The sequence below is a fragment of the Oryzias melastigma genome, linkage group LG16 (assembly GCF_002922805.2).
Source record: "Oryzias melastigma strain HK-1 linkage group LG16, ASM292280v2, whole genome shotgun sequence".
Classification (NCBI taxonomy): domain Eukaryota; kingdom Metazoa; phylum Chordata; class Actinopteri; order Beloniformes; family Adrianichthyidae; genus Oryzias; species Oryzias melastigma.
In genome coordinates this window covers 12485092-12505259 of record NC_050527.1, presented here as the reverse complement: position 1 = coordinate 12505259, position 20168 = coordinate 12485092, and the positions used below count along the sequence as shown (strand labels likewise).

The 20168-nt window shown below is 38.6% G+C and overlaps 3 protein-coding genes across 3 annotated transcripts in view; all 3 read left to right on the top strand.

Moving 5' to 3' along the window:
• Positions 1 to 8499, top strand: part of washc5 (WASH complex subunit 5) — an 11988-nt gene extending 3489 nt beyond the window's left edge. Inside the window, exons 8-29 of the mRNA XM_024268125.2 lie at positions 72 to 185; positions 831 to 1002; positions 1188 to 1315; positions 1532 to 1661; positions 1794 to 1906; positions 2087 to 2253; positions 3278 to 3353; positions 4142 to 4252; positions 4494 to 4634; positions 5098 to 5178; positions 5268 to 5369; positions 5739 to 5918; positions 6017 to 6141; positions 6224 to 6386; positions 6506 to 6608; positions 6692 to 6771; positions 6844 to 6947; positions 7162 to 7291; positions 7371 to 7467; positions 7547 to 7700; positions 7773 to 7860; positions 8005 to 8499. Coding sequence (XP_024123893.1) covers positions 72 to 185; positions 831 to 1002; positions 1188 to 1315; positions 1532 to 1661; positions 1794 to 1906; positions 2087 to 2253; positions 3278 to 3353; positions 4142 to 4252; positions 4494 to 4634; positions 5098 to 5178; positions 5268 to 5369; positions 5739 to 5918; positions 6017 to 6141; positions 6224 to 6386; positions 6506 to 6608; positions 6692 to 6771; positions 6844 to 6947; positions 7162 to 7291; positions 7371 to 7467; positions 7547 to 7700; positions 7773 to 7860; positions 8005 to 8061 — 2616 coding nt within the window. The 3' untranslated portion in view covers positions 8062 to 8499. The remainder of the gene's footprint in view (positions 1 to 71; positions 186 to 830; positions 1003 to 1187; positions 1316 to 1531; positions 1662 to 1793; positions 1907 to 2086; positions 2254 to 3277; positions 3354 to 4141; positions 4253 to 4493; positions 4635 to 5097; positions 5179 to 5267; positions 5370 to 5738; positions 5919 to 6016; positions 6142 to 6223; positions 6387 to 6505; positions 6609 to 6691; positions 6772 to 6843; positions 6948 to 7161; positions 7292 to 7370; positions 7468 to 7546; positions 7701 to 7772; positions 7861 to 8004) is intronic.
• Positions 8500 to 8552: 53 nt separating this feature from the next.
• On the top strand, positions 8553 to 10933 carry nsmce2 (NSE2 (MMS21) homolog, SMC5-SMC6 complex SUMO ligase). Its single transcript, XM_024266886.2, has 6 exons — positions 8553 to 8962; positions 9152 to 9264; positions 9488 to 9641; positions 10228 to 10319; positions 10407 to 10513; positions 10662 to 10933. Exons 1-6 carry the CDS (start codon positions 8848 to 8850, stop codon positions 10771 to 10773), a joined length of 693 nt encoding a protein of 230 aa, XP_024122654.1. The 5' UTR covers positions 8553 to 8847; the 3' UTR covers positions 10774 to 10933.
• Positions 10934 to 12943: 2010 nt separating this feature from the next.
• lratd2b (LRAT domain containing 2b) lies at positions 12944 to 14972 on the top strand. Its single transcript, XM_024268435.2, has 3 exons — positions 12944 to 13182; positions 13258 to 13315; positions 13408 to 14972. The coding sequence occupies exon 3, from the start codon at positions 13568 to 13570 to the stop codon at positions 14393 to 14395; it is 828 nt and encodes a 275-aa protein (XP_024124203.1). The 5' UTR covers positions 12944 to 13182; positions 13258 to 13315; positions 13408 to 13567; the 3' UTR covers positions 14396 to 14972.
• The last annotated feature ends 5196 nt before the right edge of the window (positions 14973 to 20168 follow it).

The window sequence follows — 20168 nt, the reverse complement described above, 5'->3', positions numbered from 1 at the left end:
TAGATTTTCTCCTCTGGAAAAGTTATGGTTTTCATTGTTGTCATTGAGTCTTCGTGTTGTCTCGTTTGTAGGTGATCAGTATCTACATGGGGATCACAGTGAATCTGATAGAGGCCTGGGAACCATACAAAGCTGCTAAGACAGCTCTCAACTACACACTGGACGCTGCTAACATCAAGGAGCAGGTATTTCTATTCAGTAGCGCCTTTCTCCGAGTTTTTAAAGTCAGTTTTGGTGATTGTGCTTTTCTAAAGTTAGTTAAATGTGAGAGAATTTGAGCACAGTCACATGAACTACTGCAGAAACGAAGGCCTAATCTGAATTCTTCCCTTCCCCTTCATTTTTCCCTCCAAACGGAGAGTTATGAAAAAATAGTGCCTCATATTTCAGATGTCACTTTCGTTCGATGACGTCACCAATAATCGCCGGTCCACTAGCTTTAGCATGGAGCTTCCAGAACTTGAATATACATCACAACAGCGGTTTAATAACTTTAAAAAGGTCATGCTACAACAAAAAGTCATTACTTACATTAATGTAAACGTCTGTGCTTCAGAGCACACCCACAAGATGAAAAGCGCTTCTCAGTGCGACACGGTTTACCCTCGCAATGGAGGACGTTGTATCCCTCCACTTGGAAGGTAAAATTTAGAAAATACATTTCCCGGACACGACTTGAACCATAACTCCCCCTTTAAATGGAGAGGAAGGGAAGAACTCTGATTGGGCCTAGAAAGAAAAACTTTTTTTTTTTTTTATTTGGCTAGAATCGGCATAAGTCATAATCAAAAGAGCGCTGAGAACACTTTAAGGACGTGTCCTCTGTGCAGGCCTCTCGATATGCAGCCAGCATGGAGAGCCTGAGGCCTCAGGTGCAGCAGCTGCTGAAGGAAGGTTTCCTCCGGGAGGAGATCATCCTGGACAACATTCCCAAACTGCTCAACTGTCTGAGGGACTGCAACGTGGCCATTCGCTGGCTGATGCTGCATTCTGCAGAGTCAGGTGCAAAATATAAGCTGAAAAACAAGAATATAGGTTGAGGAAAACAAGTTTCCTTCTTATCTTATGTCGTTTTGCTAAATTAGATTTTTTTAGTACTTTATGAGGTTAAGTGTTTTGCCTGTTTTTGGACTTGAATTGGTGCAAAAAAAATCGTTTTTTGTTAAATCCTGATTTGTTCTTTGAAGCCTACGACCCAAACAACAAGCGTCTTCGCCAGATCAAAGACCAAGTTCTGAACGACTCCAAGTACAACCCAAAGACTCTGTTCCAGCTGCTGCTGGACACGGCACAGTTTGAGTTCACTCTGAAAGAGGTGAGAGCCTTGTGACCAAATAAATCTAACTTTATTTTTTTGAAGCCAAAGTGGCGCTGAAATTGAGCCGTCTGTCGTCAAATAACTCACAGCGAGGTAGCATATGCCTAACCGGTGTATCCATAGAAAAAGAAGCAAATTTAATGATCTGACTAATTACACATCTCAGCTGACGGACCCTTTGTCATGAGCATATGTGCCCCCCCCCCCTCACAGATGTTCAAGCAGATGCTGTCAGAGAAACAGATCAAGTGGGAAAACTACAAAAAGGAGGGATCTGAGAGAATGATGGAGCTGGCCGAAGTCTTCTCTGGCGTCAAACCTCTCACGAGGGTGGAGAAGAATGGTGAGCCGCTTTTGTCGCTGGGACACCGCGACAGCTCCAGCCGCATGCTGCACAGTATAAGCCAACACTAAGCTTTTAAGAGAGACACTCACACACTTCTGTTTTCTACGATTCCTTTGCCGGTTCTCACAGAGAACCTGCAGGCGTGGTTTCGGGAAATCTCGAAGCAGATCGAGTCTTTGAACTATGAAGACTCCACGGCTGCTGGGAGGAAGACGGTTCAGCTGATACAGGCTCTTATTGAGGTGAGCGAGACGAGCACATCATCAGTCAGAGATGCATGTTAGTCCTATCTTATCTTAGTCTCATGTAGAACTAATAGGTGAAGGTAATGCTTCCAAACATAACTCTGCTTCTGGAACTGTGAACTTACTCCTTTGAAGAGCTTTCATGCAGTAATTTAAATGATAATAAACTGAATTCAGGTCCAGGAATTCCACCAGCTGGAGTCCAACTTGCAGGTTTGCCAGTTTTTGGCTGACACCAGAAAGTTCCTGCACCACATGATCCGCACCATCAACATCAAGGAGGAGGTCCTCATCACCATGCAGATCGTTGGAGACCTGTCCTACGCGTGGCAGATCATTGACAGGTGTGTCAGTTATCTGCTGTATGTGATGAGTTTAGAATACAGGGATGTAATATAGATACCTTCAATTAGTTTTTTCTTCATTTTTGTGCTTCAGTCACTCAGTGGGAGCTGGGATAATATAGATGTTTTGTGTTAGCAAAATAAATCAGTTACACTTTGTTGGATCAAAAGTTCCTCCTGCACAAACTTCTAATCATCTGCATCCTTTCATTTTTCAGTAATTATCTTCAACTTCTCTTTCACTACGTCCATAAATGTCATTCCTGGTCTTCCTCTAACCTGATCTGATAAAAATTAGTTTATTTGTGTTTTGTACAAATTTGTGTGGAATTTTTCCCAAGATGGAGGGCAAATATAAAGAAAATTAAGATTAAAATAACATTTCTTAGTATTTCTTAAATCAAATCGTTCTTTTATCGCAGATAAAAATGCAGTTGGAAAAATAACTTATTTGTGAGTTGCTGGGGGCGACCCACAAGTTCCCTCCTGTGCTACTCAAAGCCACATTTATAATGACGCTTTGCAGAAAATGACATGTTTTTTATTTTGGCCAAAAACAGCATAATCAGAATTAAAAGACCACTGGGAATGCTTTTATAATGGATTAAGAGATGATTAGAGGGACTTAAAGTCCATCTGGATCATAAACAACTTTAAAATATGTAGCCTTCAGTTCTTACTTCTTTTTATTTTCTTTCCACTTGGCTGTTCGTTTGCACTTTCTGTGTCACAACTCACACCTGCCGCTTTTCTCCACACTTCCTGGTTCTACGGCTGCAGGAGAAAATATGTGAACCCTTTGGAATTACTTGGTTTTGTGCATAAATGATTTAGATTGAGATAAAAACACACACACCATGTGTCCCGTTTTGTACAGAAATTGAGGAAGGGTTCACATACTTTCTCTTTCTACTGTATTTTCTACTCTCTCCAACCATCGAACGGTCCACAGTGTTGCAGTTCTTCTAACTCTGTGACCTCTTCTGTACATATTTATGACCGATTTGTGTTTTTTTTCCTGTAGTTTTACGTCCATTATGCAGGAGAGCATCAGAGTGAACCCGTCCATGGTCACAAAGCTGAGAGCTACATTTCTGAAGGTCAGGGTCAGGGTTATCTATGCAGTAGGGCTGCCACAATTAGTCGACTAATTGACAAATAAAATAGTCGACGACTAATTTAATAGTTGATTAGTCGTTACTTTATATTATATGGAGTCAGAGTTTAGTAAAGTTGAAAGTTATCATGGGATTATGCTAACTTTATGAACGATTTTGGCATTTGTCAAGGTTTTAGGCTAATTTGGAGTTTAGCTAATATTTTAGCTACATGCTAGCTATTTTGGCTAATTTTTGAATTTTCCAGTTTTTAGGCTGATTTGGAGTTTAGCTAATATTTCAGCTACATGTTAGCTAATTTGGCTAATTTGGGATTTTTTCAGTTTTTTAGACTAATTTGAAGTTTAGTTAATATCTCAGCTGCATGCTAGCTATTTGGCTAATAGGCTTTTTTGTTGTTTTTTTAGGCTAATTTCGCATTTAACTAATATTTTAGCTGGTTTTTAGCTTTAGCATTTTTGGATGTCAGCTTCAGCAATTTCAGCAATCACACTTTAACACTAGAATCACTGCAGGTAATGCTATATATCTAATTTTTAGTTAGTTTAAGGCTAATGATATTTAAGATGTGTGCTTTACATCCAGTTTGCGAATGACCCGATCAGTTGATTAATTTGAAAAAATAATCTGTGATTAGTAAAATATTAAAATAATAGTTTGTGGCAGCACTACTATGCAGCACAGTTCATTAAAAAGACTTTGTGAAGTCTAAGGTGTGGATATTCTAAAAAAAAAAAAACCACACAAATGGTGTGGGGTGTTTGTTCCAGCTGGCATCTGCGTTGGATCTTCCGTTGCTGCGGATCAACCAGGCCAACAGCGCCGACCTGCTGAGTGTGTCTCAGTTTTATTCTGGAGAGCTGGTGGCTTATGTCAGAAAGGTACTTTTGTTTGGGAAGAGGGAAGTAATGTCAGGGAGGGCTGATGGGTAATGGATCAGTGATCATTTCTGCAACCTTTAGTTTTTTAAATGCTCATGAATTGAGTTTTTAAACAATTTTACCTCTTTCTGTACATGTGATCTATTTCCCCACAGTATTGTCTCCATCTACTTATGACCTCTTGACCAGGATTAGATTAAATGATATGTCATTTGTATATTTTTTTTTCTTTTTTTTTTAGGTTCTTCAAATAATCCCAGAAAGCATGTTCACATCTTTAGCCAAAATAATCAAACTCCAGATCCACGACATCATGGAGGTGCCCACGCGACTCGACAAGGATAAACTGAAGGATTACTCCCAGCTGGCTGCTCGCTATGAAGTAAATCACCTGCCTGTGGCTCAAACCTCATTTGCTGCTTTACCGTTTGCAGAATGTCTCGGTAAAAGGAAAAGACGAGGAAGTCTTTAAAAGTCATATCAAATTAAGAGCATCAAGAGGCTGCTGTATGATGCTCTCTCTTTTGATGTTGAGTCGATTTCAGAGTCCCCTGCAGCTTCAGATAAAAAAACAAATGAAAAAGAAAAGTTGATGATTGTGCCAGCAGGCTTTAATTAGAGTGCAAAGCTAGGGAATCTCATTTTATCTTCATTTGAAATGTTTTGTTTTTCTGTTTATTTGAGGGTGAAACAGCCTGGTAAATACTTGTAACCAGAGTTAAGTGTAACACCCTGCAGCAACCAACTTTTCTTTATAGTCCATCATGTCAAAATGAACTGCAAAAGCTGATCTTTCTGTTCTGTTTCCCTGAGCTCAACCTTGACTCTTCCTCGCGTGATCACAGGTGGCAAAGCTCACACACGACATTTCCATTTTCACCGAGGGGATCTTGATGATGAAAACCACGTTAGTCGGGATCATTAAGGTACAAGCTTTTTAAAAATAATAACATATTTCCTGTAGGCAGTTTAAAAACTTCTGTATATTATTTATTTCATTGTGTTATTTTTTTAGGTGGATCCGAAGCAGCTTCTGGAGGACGGCATCAGGAAGGAGCTGGTGAAGAGGGTCGCCTACGCTCTGCACAAAGGCTTAATTTTCAACCCTAAAGCTAAAGTGAGACATCCACCTGTTTATAGGATCACAGTGTTATTTTATGACAGCAATTTCCTGTTTTACTTTCATGCTTTTGACACATTGAAGTGTGTCTACACTCTGATTATAGTTATTGTAATATTTTCTGGGGTTCTTGCCAGAATTAATTATGCAAAAAAACAGTTGCAGAAAGATGTAAAAGCCTCAAATTGTGCATTTTGTTTTTGAACAAATTTATTATAGTTTTTTGTGAAAAAAAGAAACATAAGACCAAAAATGGGAGAAAAAGTATGAGATAAAATGAGGATCAGCCAATTTTCTTTTTTTCCGATTTACAGTCTTGTTTTTCATTCACTTTAAGTCGATCATCTCCATATTTGACTTTTACAGCCCAGTGAACTCATGCCCAAGCTGAAGGAGATGGCAGCCACCATGGACGGCTTCTACAGGTCCTTTGAGTACATCCAGGACTATGTCAGCATTTATGGCCTTAAAATCTGGCAAGAAGAAGTGTCTCGCATCATCAACTACAACGTGGAGCAGGAATGCAACAGTTTCCTCAGGACAAAGGTCAGATTTAATGGCTCTCTTTTCATAATTGATTAGTTTAAAGAGGGAAACATCTGCCATCATTATGGATAAAGGAGAGTTTTTCTTTCTCCATTCAGATCCAGGACTGGCAGAGTGTGCACCAATCCACCCACATCCCCATTCCTAAGTTTCCCTCTGTGGATGAATCGGCCACTTTCATCGGCCGTCTGTGCAGAGAGATCCTGAGAATCACTGATCCAAAGTACATCTGTTCAGTGAAGCCATGAAAAGAAGCCTCAAGTGAACGTAAAGATGGATAAATGAGATTTGTCTGATCTCCACAGGGTTACCTGCTACATCGACCAGATGAACACCTGGTACGACCTGAAGAGTCACCAGGAGGTGACCAACAAAAGGCTGTTTTCAGAGATCCAGAACACTCTGGGTACATTTGGACTCAACGGACTGGACCGGCTTCTGTGCTTCATGATCGTCAGAGAACTTCAGGTTATTTTTGTCTTCCCACTTCTCAAATAAAAGAGCTCTGTGACAAAATGCCACCCTAAATTTGATAAAGTTTAACTTTATTTTGTAATATTCTTTTCAAATGATTTTTGTGTCACTAGAACTTCCTGACGATGCTTCAGAGGAGCGTCCTGAAGGACAAAGCCTTGGTGGAAGTCTTCAAAACGGTGCTGACTGCAGTCAACCCAGTCCAGGGAATCGTTGGTAGATCCTCGTTGTTGTTGTGAAATCTATAAGCAGACAAATTATTGATATTAATCATTCTACTATGTATTTTGGCCATATAGCTAACGCTAACAAAGTGTACACGAGTGCTGTGGCTAAATCCCAGAAGGTTTGGGGTCCATACTTGGAGGCCATCATGAAGGTAAATAAAACATTTATTTTTTTACCATGTCTGCTCATGTCATGAACATAAAGCTCCATTCCTTTGTTGTAGGTTGGTCAGATGCAAATTCTCCGACAGCAGATAGCCAACGAGCTAAACTTCTCCTGTAAGTTTGACTCCAAACATCTGGCAGCTGCCCTGGAAAACCTCAACAAGTAAGTCGGTTCTCCACCAAATTCAGGCTAATTTTTTTAATGGTTTTCCATTAAAACATGTGTATCTGGAGGCGTCATTCATGAAAAATTGATCATATTTTTTTTTTAAATAAATTCATTTCTAGCAACTGATGTCCGTAGATGTTAGAGAATATTGTGTTTTTGTCTTACAGCTACATTCTGTCACCTGTTGTGATGTTTATGATCTTATTAGATCCCTACTGGCAGACATAGAAGCACACTACCAGGATCCGTCTCTGCCTTATCCTAAAGAAGACAACACTCTACTTTATGACATCACTGCCTACCTAGAAGCTGCTGGAATTCAAAACCCTCTCAGCAAGGTTTGGAAATTACAGCAATTTTTATTAAAAATGTCACATTTCACTAGAAAACAATGTTTTTTCTTTGTGGTTTAAACAGATCTACATCACCACAAAACGTCTTCCGTACTTCCCCATCATCAACCTCCTGTTTATCATTGCTCAGCTGCCTAAACTCCAGTACAACAAAAATCAAGGTGCGTTTCATTTCTCGTCATCTTGGCTTGATGGATTGGGACCAGTGATGTTTGTTCTAATGACTTCTCCGCGTAAAAGGAATGACGTGCAAGAAAGCGACTGATCCGGTGGACTGGCCCCCGTTGGTTCTGGGTCTGCTCACTCTGCTCAAGCAGTTCCACTCCAGATACACACAGCACTTCCTGGCTCTGCTTGGACAGTTCATCCGCTCGGTTATGGAGCAGTGCACAAGGTAATAAAAGTAACATGCAAAGTTTTACATTGTTTGCAGTTTACTTAAGTTTGTATTTTATTGGTGTCACAGTCAGAAAATCCCGGACATGCCCTCTGATGTTGTGGGGGCCCTCATGTTCCTTGAAGACTATGTAAAGTACTCAAAACTCTCACGCAAGGTAAAAATGTTAAGATGGTGATTTATTTTCAAGATATCTATAAAAAAAATGTGCTGAGACAGAATCAATTTTATGCCAATCATTTGACATATTTGAAGAATTGTAACATGCGTTTGTTTTTATTTTATTTTTCTCTATTTAAAGGTGGTTGAAGCTCATGTACCCAGTTTCATTTTTGACGAATTCAGAACTATTCTGTGAGGCCCTGGACGAGGACATCCAACTGAAAATGCAGTATTTTTGTTTCTACTGTGCTTTTCTCTGTTTCTCTTCGTCTTAATTCAGTGGGAACAGCAAAGGTTTTTGTAATAACAGCATTGACCACTTTGCTCTAATTCGATGTTCTAAGGTTAGAGTGTGCTTTTCCCCATACACATTTCATGCCAGGCCTTAATGTCAGTCAATCAACATTTTGCATTGTTATAACAAAAAAAATGTTTTGTTTAAGTTTCATTTTTATTTCAAGCATAAGTGGCCAAAATGTAAAATGTAAAAAAGCGTCAAGAAGTGGTTCATATTTCATTTTCTAGAACAACAAAGTTTTGTATTAATGAAATGTACATTTAATGGTCAATCAAAAACATTTGCATACTAATATTTTGTAGTATTGTTTGTCAATAAATACAGTATGATTCTTTACTTGTCGTTTTTCTTTATTTACCGATTGACGCCTTTTAATTTGAAAAGACAACCGGAAGCGAAGGCATAACTTCCGCTCATCTCTAATATTTGGATTTTTCTTTTCCCTCTCGTGCTTTTGTGATCTTCTTTGTAATACTGTAGTTTGAATTTAAACATAGTTACTTATATTTGTTGTGTTTGAGATACTTTTATTTACATTTCTAGTCTTTGTAGAAAGCGGTTAGTTTAGTGCTAACAGTAAGTTAGCTAGCTAGCTAGCTGTTAACGTTGAGGAAGAAATAAGAAAACTCACGGTGAGCAAAGTGGTTTTTATTGGACTTTTTAGGGATAAAAGTTACGACCACAATGTCTCTGAGTGCTGTCAACGGCGCACTGTCCAACTTAAAAGCGTGTCTGGCGGACATTGCGACGGGAATGGACATCGTGACGGACGTTGCCATAGATCTGGTGGAAACTCAGGGTAAATTATTGCAAACATGAATTCTGTAAATATTATAATCAGAAAGTGATCATTTTTATAGTGAGGCAGTCCAGTTACATTATGTTTTAGGCCTATTGTGTATAACAACATACGTGACAAAGCTCAACTGCAGTGTGCAATTATATTTTTGTAATTTTGTGTATAATTTGTGCAATTTTTACATTTCAGATGAAGAGATGGACTCCTCCATCAAAGAGTTGGAGGCCATGATCCTGGACTGTGCTAAGCTCGACAGGGAGATTAACTGCTTTATGGACATTGCAAAAGAAGTTACATCCGAGGTGATTGTTGTGACTGATAATAATCTAATAAATTAAATAAAAATAACTTTAAATTAATAGAAAAACTATGAATTCAAAGTTGTGTATTCAAATGAGACTCCAGGTCATTTGCTGCTGCATTGTCCCCGTTTTTCTTTTTTGTGTTTTTATTAGATCTGTGTGTTTACTGTAAAGTTAGTATTGAAAGTTAAAGAATTGCCCTAACATGCGTCACTTTGTGCAGGTGAATGCACAGCAACCAGAGGCCTTGTTTAGCCTTTCTGACAAAGTGAAGGAGCAGTTCTCTGAGAGAATAGCCCGACTTTCTGAAGACGAAATCCACAGACATCAAAAAGTGGTTGCCTTCATGGAGAGCATCAATAACTCCTCAAAACAAAGTAAGGCTGTCGGAAATGTCTCTTTTTATCATCTCTGTAAAATAATTTAACTGATAATTGATTTTCGAGACATTGTTTGAGAGCTCATCTATTTTTTTAAGTATAAATTGTACATTTTAAAAATGTATTAACCAAAATATGTTCTTTTGAAACTTTGTGTTTATCGTAATGTTCGTGTCTAGTTTTCTAAAGACATCGATAAAGGTTGCATGTTAAAAAAAACAGAAATTGTGTTTAAAAATAACAATAATTTGCATTAATTTGCATAATCCTTGAAGAGAATTTCAGCTGCCAGCATTTGGAGGCCATCATGAAGCTGAATATGTTGTGAAATTCTTCTATAAAATGGGAAAAAAAGGGAGATTTATGTGTAGGTGGATGTCTTGAATGTCATTTTTGCACATTTGCTGGCAAATGTAAGAATTTGAGGATGGAGGTTTATTTATAACTCTTGAGCCCATGCGGCCATTTTCCAAAAACAAAAAGATCCAAGCAATATACTTCTAAGTTGCATATTTTTCTTCAGTCTTTTTCATGTTTCAGTGCAACCTTTGCAAATGAGATGCTTGTGTTTTGGTGCTCTTAGCCAATCAGAAATCATCGGAGAACACGGAGGAGGTTGACGAGGACATCGCCGTCACGCAGAGCCAAGTTAATTTCACCTGCCCGCTCACACAGGTACATCCCTCTTATTTTCTCACACACTTGTTTAAATTTTCATGTTACGCTTCTAAACTTGTATCATTGTGTATTTGGTGTTTTAAGGTGGAAATGTTAAAACCAGTCAAAAATAAAAAGTGCAACCACTACTATGATGAATCTGCCATCCTGGACCTGATCAAAACAAAACGCAACCTGAAGAAGAAGTGCCGGTATGAAGTCCTTTAAGTTAATGAAACTTTATAAATCTAGTTCCCACTCTGAGGATGAAGTGATGTTCTTTACCACAAGGGCCTTGTTTGTGTGTTTTTTTTAAATAACACTTTTATCCTTTTTCTTTGTTTCCTTTTCTTTCCTTAGATGTCCTGTGGTGGGCTGTGCAAACACAGATGTGAAAGAGTCAGACCTCATTCTTGACCAGCTACTGAGAAGAAGAATTCAGAACCAAAAGAAGAAAGGCGGCAAAAATTAGAACTTTGGAAATTTTGCTTTATAGATAACACATCTATGTGTGTTTTATCCTTCTTTAGCAAATGTTCTATTTTTATGTAAATATTTGTTACTTTAATCTAAATTTTTGATATAGCCCAAAGTTTTACATTTTTTTTTATAAATAAAAGTTCTTGATTATCTTTGACATTTTTGTGATGCAGTACCCTGGCTAAACCACAAGAGGGCAGCGTTTCCACAAATCCGATCAAAATATTCAACAATTTTATTTCAGGATATTCTACTCAGGTTTAGATAAACAAATACAATAAATGTGAAATATTTCAAGTCCCCTCCCCCTTCATTGTTGCAGGAAGAAAATTTTTAATGTTAAAAAAAATAATCCTGAAACTTTCAAGGTGACAAACAGTCTGTTCTTTCACCTCTGTGGAAACGCTCTAAACCTCCCTTTGCTTGTTCATGGTGCTTATGAAGGGTCATTATGTCACAGGAAAACACAAACGGAGGCAGTGTTAAAGCTAATCTTTTAATAATCTTGCATCAGGCGTTTAGAAAGCTAGAGCCTTTTACAAATTAAGAAATTAACAGGCAACAAATTCTCCTGCTATTGTCGACTCACTTCCTCTCTGCTTCATTTTAATTACCATTCAGCAAATCTTATTGTGTTATCCGCACACCATGCGTCACGGATAATTAAGCAACTGCAAAGTCTCACCTGTGATATATTAACTGATGGAGGAGGCTTTTGTTTGTTTTTTTTCTCTCGGCTTATACATTAATGTAGTTAGAAATGAAATTATTGACAGCGATTGCCCACGTTTGACCTCAAATTAGCATTCATCTCCTCTAAAGCTTTAAGGCGGGAAAGCTGCCTGTAAGTCTGGATGTCTGGCTCATCCAAGCAGGATTTTACCTTTGGCTGCCTGGAAGCAAACAAATGATCATGTCTTGGCAGAGGTGTCTCGGCTGTGCCGGGGCTTTAGATAAATGAGCAGAGAGCAGCAGATAAGAACGTCAAAATTAAAGATTAATCTTTTGCTTCTTTTTTGTTTTCAAACTCGTAGATTTGGAAATGATCATAAAAAGTGACCTGTTTTTTTTTGTTGTTGTTGACGCAGAGCGTTCAAGGAAAATAATGTAGTCGGCGTTATGACCTTCTCTAAGGTGAACACAACTATTACGGTCTGGCAGCTGAAAACACTCCAAGTGATGCATGAGCTTTTCAATCTATATATTTTTGAAGCCGTTGCAGGGCTGCTGTGGTGAGATTAAAAAATGTGATGGAAAACTTTATGAAGATGTCAAAAGTTGAATCTCACAACATTTATTTGAAATGTAACTTAATGAATGTGTTTCGCCACTTTTTTATGCATACGAGAGCGTGACATGCTTTGATGTTCTATCAGATGTGGACTGCAGGCAGGCCGGTTTTGCATCCCTACCTTTCACCGTGCAGCACGTTCGCATATGGAATGTGGTTTATTTATTGTGAAATATTAGAGGTATTTATTGACAACTTTTGTGCTGACAAAATTAGACATTGCTCCAAAACCTGAATATTTACAAAATATGCAAGTCATTTATGCCGTGCTGCATAATGTGAGGTTTTCCACTTCCTACTAATCCAGGAAAACTTAAACCATTTATTGATTTTAAAACATTTTGAAGATGTCGGGGGGTTTTGGAAAAACAAAATTCTCTAAAAAATGAGTGAATTAGTTTTTCCTAAATGATTGTAATGACATAATTATTGTCTTTTTAAAATTACTAAATCTTTAGGACCCCTATCTCCACTTTTTAAAACACTTTTTGTGACATAATTAAAAATCATTAATCACAAATGTATTCCATATTCTAACACATTAAACCCCACTCCAAATGTCGACTCACATCAGGAACATGAAGTCATGGTTGTCTAAAAGCAGATGAATCAGAATGGAGCTGAGCAGGAAGTTAGTCTAGTAGCTCCTACGTCACGCCTACAAGCTTTTTCCAACAGTTTTTTTTGTCTGCTCCCATTTCACAGCGATTTGAACAAAGAAATTTCAGAAATGGACTTTCAATCACCTGTCTTCATACATGTCCTCCATAATGTGTAAAAAAAAAACACTACCATGTTAAAACACACTTTTCATATCATTTTGTGACATAAAAACTTTGGATTCCCATTTGTGCGCAAAGCAACTTGGATCCACCGACATTCCCTCTTGGATCGGGAATACATGTTGGCGCCTGCACAGGGCATGCTGTCGCTTTAAGAGACACAACACCTCCCAGCAGCAGTCAGATCTTGAACGAGTTTCGTTGCAACAAACAGGGTGTCTCATACAGACAACACACAGCAGGATAAACCGCACAGGAAGTGGAGCGGCCGACGGCGCACCGGGCTCATGAACCACTGAGAGGAAGCTGTGCGTAAAGTGACTGTCAGGTGAGTCTGAAAAAAAACATAAAATAGTGACAGACTTGATATATAAAAAGTACTGATAAAGTCTCATCTAACCAGAAAAGTGTGAAGGGGAAGAAGCTGCGGCGATTGTTCCGAGGGAAATGTGAGTCAGCAGGTGAGTCAGGTCACACCTGTTGTGAATGTCAAGTAAAGATGGTAGACGTCCGCCTGTGAGCGCGCCCTAAACGCCGCTCTTTTTACGCACAGGTCCGAACAGTTGGTGTTTGTTGAGGACGCAGCCCTACAGCTGGACATGGATTACCGCCGCCCGCTTTGGATTTAGTTAAGACGCGGCGCAACTCTCCGCGCGCAGCAGAACAGGTGGATCCTGTTTCCGAGCCCCGCGTCACCTTCCTCCTCTGTCCGTATGGGGAACCAGGTGGAGAAACTAACGCACATAAACTACGCGGAGGTGCCCACGTCCGATCCGAACGGGTTCGACCCCGACGGCGACGGACCCAGGATCGGCGTCTCGTATATTTTCTCAAACGATGATGACGACGATGATCAGGATGAGCGCGCGGATCGATACCCCCCCGAGAGGGAGCCGGTGAACCACGAGGAGAAGCCCTTCGACCTGCAGGACGAGCTGGACTGCGCCATCTACTACAGGGAGGAGTGCGTGTACGAGCGCGCCGGCGGCGCGGCGGCGCACGCCCCGGAGAGCCTCCTGAACAGGTGCAGACCGGGAGACCTGCTGGAGTTTCTGGCCACCGGACAGTACCCGCACTGGGCCGTTTACGTCGGGGACTTCCAGGTGGTTCATTTGCACCGCGCGGAGATCAAGAACAACTTCCTCACCGACGTGAGTCAGGGCAAAAAGGGCAGGATTGTGAACGCTCTCTACAGGTTCCGCGCGCTCCCGCCGGAAGTGATCGTGCGCAACGCTTTGGACCACGTTGGCACGAGAGACCGAGAACTCAGTTGGAGGAACTCTGAATGCTTTGCCGCGTGGTGTCGCTTTGGCAAGCGGGAATTCAAAATCGGAGGGGAGATACGGATAGGAAAGCAGCCGTACAAGTTAAAGCTGCAGTTCTCTGAGAAGAAGAACCACGTCCTGGAGTTCCAAAGCTTGGAGGACGTGATCATGGAAAAGAGGAGGAACGACCAGATCGGGAAAGTGGCTGTGACGCAAGAGCTGGCTAATCATTTAAATTCCACTCATGAAATCAAAGGAGATTATTACGTCAACTGATCCAAAAGCTGTCAATCATCTGGAAATAATATTTTGGAGACTTTATGGAGTCGTGCGCAATGATGAAGGAGCGCTGTTAACCTTATAAGCCAGTTAAGAGCTTTGGCTATCTGTGACACTGCCAACAAATACGCATACCCCACAGTTTCTGACAGTTTATCCATAAATAATCAGATTTTTTTGGGAGGAAACAGTTGGTTCAGATCTTATAAGTGCACTCTGAGAGTTTGGATAAGTCAAACTTTCCCTATTTTCTCAATCGACTGCATCTGAAGAGAATAATTTAATTGCTCCTAATTATTTTTCTATCCCAAATGAATCTTTGCACAAATGGAGATTTTTTTTTATCTGACAATAGCGTGCCCCACTGAGACTCAGGTATTGGAGACTAACCCCAGAAGTGGAGCAGACACAACCTGTAGCTTCTATTGGATTATCACGTTCCTTTATCTCCTGTCATGCCACAGTTTGACCTCCGCTCAAAGCCATGTCTGTGCACCTTTTATTGTCCCAGCAGTTTTTACAAAAAAATATGTTTGTATGAAGAATTATGGAAATAAATATCTATATATTTGAAGAGTGACGCCTATTTTGTTTGCTGACATTTACAAGGGTGACACGTGAAGCAGAAGTCATCAAGGATTCAAAGCTCAGGAGGAGATGATTCACAAACTTTGAATTCTGAGCATGTCTTGTTTTTGACTGGAGTGCACCCAGATGAGCTTTTTTGCTGTTTTTCTTAGAAAATAAAAAATATATAACTAATCCAATATGGGTAAATACGTCTATTAAAAATAAGACTTCTTAGTTGAATTATTGAGTTATATATCTGATTATTATGCTGGCATCTCATGAACGAGAACTTTAACAATTTCACAAATTCAAAAAAGAGATTATTTTTACTTACGGTGGTGTCTGATCACGTGTTTTAGACTCCTTTTGATTCCAAAGCTGCCTATTATAAAAACTGTATTATTCCAAAAAGGTGTACATAGTAGACTTCAACATGGGACAATGCATGAATGACTATTCAAATGCTACTGTTAGAAAAAGTCAATGCAAACTCAGTAGTTTGCTCACATAACAGACTTTTTTTTTTTTTTTTTTCATTGTGCGTCAGAGGAAACTGTAGATTTCAGTCCTTGTAAACAGTCTGTAACTTTTACCTGAGATGTTTCTTCAGGTAATATTTGCATGTGGACAATGCTGTAGTCATTTGGTGGCAGGCAGCGTCCCACAAGACCCAGAGGAAGGTTGTAAGCCAATCTGGCAACAGATTGGAAGGCTGCCAGACACATTAGCATTTCTTCAAATCTCTAGTCTGCCAGAGTGATGAAATAGAAACTGCGTGTGATGCATATTTATGATAATGTGCATCACATACAATGATAATCATTGTTTTTTTTCTTCTGTTAGCATCACACAGAATGACAGCAGCACTGAAGCACACAATATTGAAATAGCTGCAAGTGGTGTTTGGTAATTTGGGACATTAAAAGTCCAATTTTTTTTTCAAGTAGGACAAATTAGAAACAAATTGCTCATAAATTATGTTCAGCTACATTTCCTCAGCCAAATTAGTGAGTGTTGTGCCATCAACACTCTGTGCATGTTGTAATACATCCTTTATATCTCATAGCAAAAAAACAAACAAAAAAAAAAACGTAGCTAACTGCAGGAAAATCATCAAACATGTCAATTCGTTTGCATAAAAGCTAGCTTGGTTTAATTACTTCGCTTAGAAATAAAAAAAACTACTGCCTGTCCAATTTAATTAATTAAGTTTGGTTTGAAATAGAGAAACTTTTTTTGAATCTTTTAAAAAACATGTTTTCTTAGTATTCATCAAATGCAAATTTAGATATCTTTAAGTTAGCTTGTAGCCAATTAGCTTCTCCTCATTTCTTTCTTTGCATGTGTCTGCATGGATTTCCTATACTTCTCTGGACATTAATTGGCATATAACCTGTTTGGTAAAATGTTTTTATTTTGGTCACAGTCTTAAAAATTAACTATGAAGCCAGTTGACAGGCGCTAACGATTAAAACTTCACATGAGACCAGCAATTAAGCTAGCTCCCTAATTTTCAAGAACCCATGTTGTGCTAATTTATACATTCCTTCAACTTTACTGTAGACTTTTTTCCCCAATATTCCAAAAGGCTAATACCATAAAAATATTAAAACCCCACTTATTTTTTCAAACACATGGTCAAAAAATTTATTGTCACACCACAACAAAAGAAACCATACATTAGCCTATTAGCAAGTAAAGCTGGACGAGAAACAGTTAAATATTATTAGAGCTTATGAAATTATGAACTTTTTTTATTTTCATCAAAACAAATGTTTTATTTCAAATTTAAACATGCAATTTACTTATAAAAAAAAACTTCAGTTAAACACAACAGCCCACAATCCCTAGAAATGTTGAACATCCTGTTAGTGTTATCATAGAAATGTGTAGCTAGCTCAGGGGTCTGCAACATGTGGCTCCAGAGCCACATGTGGCTCTTTTATCTCTCCATGGCGGCTCTCTGGCTGAATTAAAAATAAAATTGTAGTAATTTTCAAAAAAATTAGAGCTTAGCTTCTATTTTAGCAACACCCTAACGCTCTTTGCTAGTTTGTTTTTTACTGGGGTTTTTAGGCTAATTTAGAGTTTAGCTTCTATTTTAGCAACACAGTAACATTTTTGGGTAATTTAGTTTACTGATGAATTTTGGGCTATTTTGGAGTTCAGCTAGTAATTGAGCAACAAGCTTTTTTTATCTAACTGGCCTCCAAATAGTTTTTTATACTAATTTGCAGTTTAGCTAAATATTTTCACAATATGCTAAATTTTTTTGCTAATTTGTTATCTACTGGGGTTTTAGGCTCATTTAGAGTCTAGCTTTTATTTTAGCAACATGCTAACATTTATGGCCCATTTAATTTACTGAAGATTTTTATGCTAATTTGGATTTCAGCTAGCAATTAAGCAACAAGCTAGCTTTTTCTGTAATTTGGCCTCTAAAGGTAAAAGGTAAAAATAAAAAATATAAAAATACCATTTTGAGATATAGTAGTTTCTTTTTATATTTTTGCTTTTGTTCGTACCAAAAATACTTCACATAATTAACATTTATTTAAAAAAACAAAAAAAAACAATAAGAAGTTCATGAAGGCAAATTCAAATTTCTTAAAGGCTAAAGTAAGCATGCAGCTCCTTCTATTTTTTGATCAGTAGATAATGAGCCCAAATGGCTCTTTTACTGTTAAAGGTTGCCGACCCTGGCCTTCCTATATGTTTCTGGGAATGTTGAGGCTGATGAATGTTAGTTTTGATGAAACATTTCATGTACGTTTGTGGCATTTTTTTAAAGAAAATTTTTTACTGAAGTAGTTTTAAACACAAAATGTATATATTAGGAAACAAAACAGCTTTTTTGAAAAACTGGTGTGCCGTTCTGTTTGTCTGATGTGCTGGCTAAATCTCATCAGCTTTTGGCCCTTTGAGTGTCACATTTTCTTTAGAAGATTAGAGAAAAGCCCACACCCTTCAACTGGAAGTTTTTTTTAGTAGCTGGGGGACAAATCAGAACTCAAACCAAACCCACCCCTTGATGACAAACTCCTGTTATCTGCATAAACTTCTAATGTTTGCCCTTTAGAAGAGAGTGCTTATTAAAAGATTTCGTTTGACAGGCCGACAGGAAGTGGGAGAGGAGATGTGGCCTCAAGCTACTGCGGGATACGCATCCATGTGGGACAAACACTGATGGAGGGGAAAAGAAGTACTTGTAGTTTTTGACCGTGAAAACATTTACAAAAAATGTTTATTTGAGACTCCCCATAAGGGTTTAATTTACTATTTTGCTTCGAATCCATTCTTGGCTATCAAAGATGACCTGTGACACTAAATATTGCTGTGGATAATATCTGGCCATGATGTGAAAAAGAAAAAAAATGACTATATATAGACTATATATCCTTCTCTTTTTTTAAAGTGTTTGCAGTGGTCTTTTAATTATGATTCTGCAGTTTTTGGCCAAAATTCAAAATCCTGTGTCATTTTTTAAGACATTTCCTGCACATCAGCAGTAGCTCATTAGAAATTTGTCTCAGTTTTAGTAAGATCAGTTGCTGTGGGGCAACCCCGCCCCCTTCCTCTCACCGTTGCTGAGAGCTCTGTTTGCAAAGTCTGCACACACTTATAGACCATTAACAGTTAAAAAAAAAAAAAATAAAAGGCGATCAGTACTGAGGCCATCCAGCTAGGTAAGATGCACCAGAATGGAGCGGAGCAGGAAGCTTTAATCCGACCCTGCATATTTTCAATGTCACAAATAGAATCAACATTTTTCCTCTGCTCTTGTTTTACAGTGATTTGAATAAAAAATACTCAGAAATGTAATTTTAAGTTTCATTTTCTTTGTAAATATTCCCCATCATCAGAAAAAGTGAGACAAGAACATGTTAAAAATTTCCGTTGGAGTTAAAATCACTGAAAAAGCACTTAAAGCATTTGAGGAAGTTTCACATTTCCTTTAGAACACAGTGAAGCAATAACAGCACTAAAAACACGTTTGCAGCTTTGATGTACATCAGAATCAATTCACAGTAATTCGGCCTGAGCAGATGATTTGGATTTTCACATTTGCCATAAACTCTCCTTGGAGCCCCTTACTCGCTCAGAGTTAATCATTCATGTGGGGCTCCCACAGGTTTGGCTGTGTTTGTTCTTCAGACTGCAGTTGTCCTGTGATTCTCTCTGGTGCGGATGTTGGATGATAGTTTGTTTTCACAGCAGCACAATGACAAAGTCCGCTCCCTCCCAGTTCCAGTTTTCTAAGGGGGTTGTGCTGTCCCCTCCGCCTGCTGTGAAGCATGTTTGCTTTGCAGTTTCTTTGTTTTTACATTTGAATTATTGAATGTGTATGGTGCAACACATACAAGCACAATCTATTGTGTGTGGCTTTCTTTTGTTTTCTGTCATAGGCAAATGTGGTCTGTCTGAGCAAAAAAAAAAAATCAAGGCAGTTTAGAGGTAACAACAAGGGAAGTGTATGCACAGGAAGATATAGAGTGTCGCTTTGTGAGGTTTAAAACCTTATCTTGAACTGATGTGACTAAAAAGTTTAGAGAAGTTTATGAGCTCATTCCAAAGTTGAGCTGTCGTGCTCGATCATCTATGAATAAGAAAACAACAGAAAGAGGGCCAGAGAAAACAATAATGACCTTTAATGGCTGAACGAAATGCAGAAAAACAGACAAAAAGGCCTGGAGTCATAAACTGAGACGGAAACAAGTGTAGTTATCGAATCTTCAGAGTCGCTGCCTTTAAGCTTCCTGACCTGTTTGTCATTTATTTATGGCAGGCTGGTTGAACACAGGATTTCCTGCCCTGCATCATTCACACTACTGACTTAATGCTGTTTGAGACAACTTATCCAAAGCTTCTCTATCAGTTTGGTGACTTGAATGAAGAATTGTTGTTTCCCATTTTCCCTTGTAGTGACATTTCTTTAATCTGCTTTTCTTCTGCACATAAGTGACTGTTATAGAGAATGGATTTTATGTAGGTTGCAGACAAAACTTACACCTGCACCTCATTAAAAGCAGTTACACCAAAGATTGTGGAAAAATCATCCCTAGAAAAGCAGGTTTGTACGTTGAAAAACACATGCAGTTTAAAAAATATGTTTTTCTATATTCTTAAAAGTTTTATTGGCAGCAGGAGTCATGAATACCGTAGGGAGACCTTGTCTTTAAATTATTAGAAGTTACTCTGA

Excerpts from the sequence above, each read along its gene's own strand:
- nsmce2 (XM_024266886.2), top strand. The coding sequence starts at position 8,848 with ATGTCTCTGAGTGCTGTCAACGGCGCACTGTCCAACTTAAAAGCGTGT. Across the intron at positions 9,642-10,227 it reads CAATAACTCCTCAAAACAAA|CCAATCAGAAATCATCGGAG; the intron begins GTAAGGCTGTCG and ends TGGTGCTCTTAG. Across the intron at positions 10,514-10,661 it reads AACCTGAAGAAGAAGTGCCG|ATGTCCTGTGGTGGGCTGTG; the intron begins GTATGAAGTCCT and ends TTCTTTCCTTAG.
- lratd2b (XM_024268435.2), top strand. The coding sequence starts at position 13,568 with ATGGGGAACCAGGTGGAGAAACTAACGCACATAAACTACGCGGAGGTG.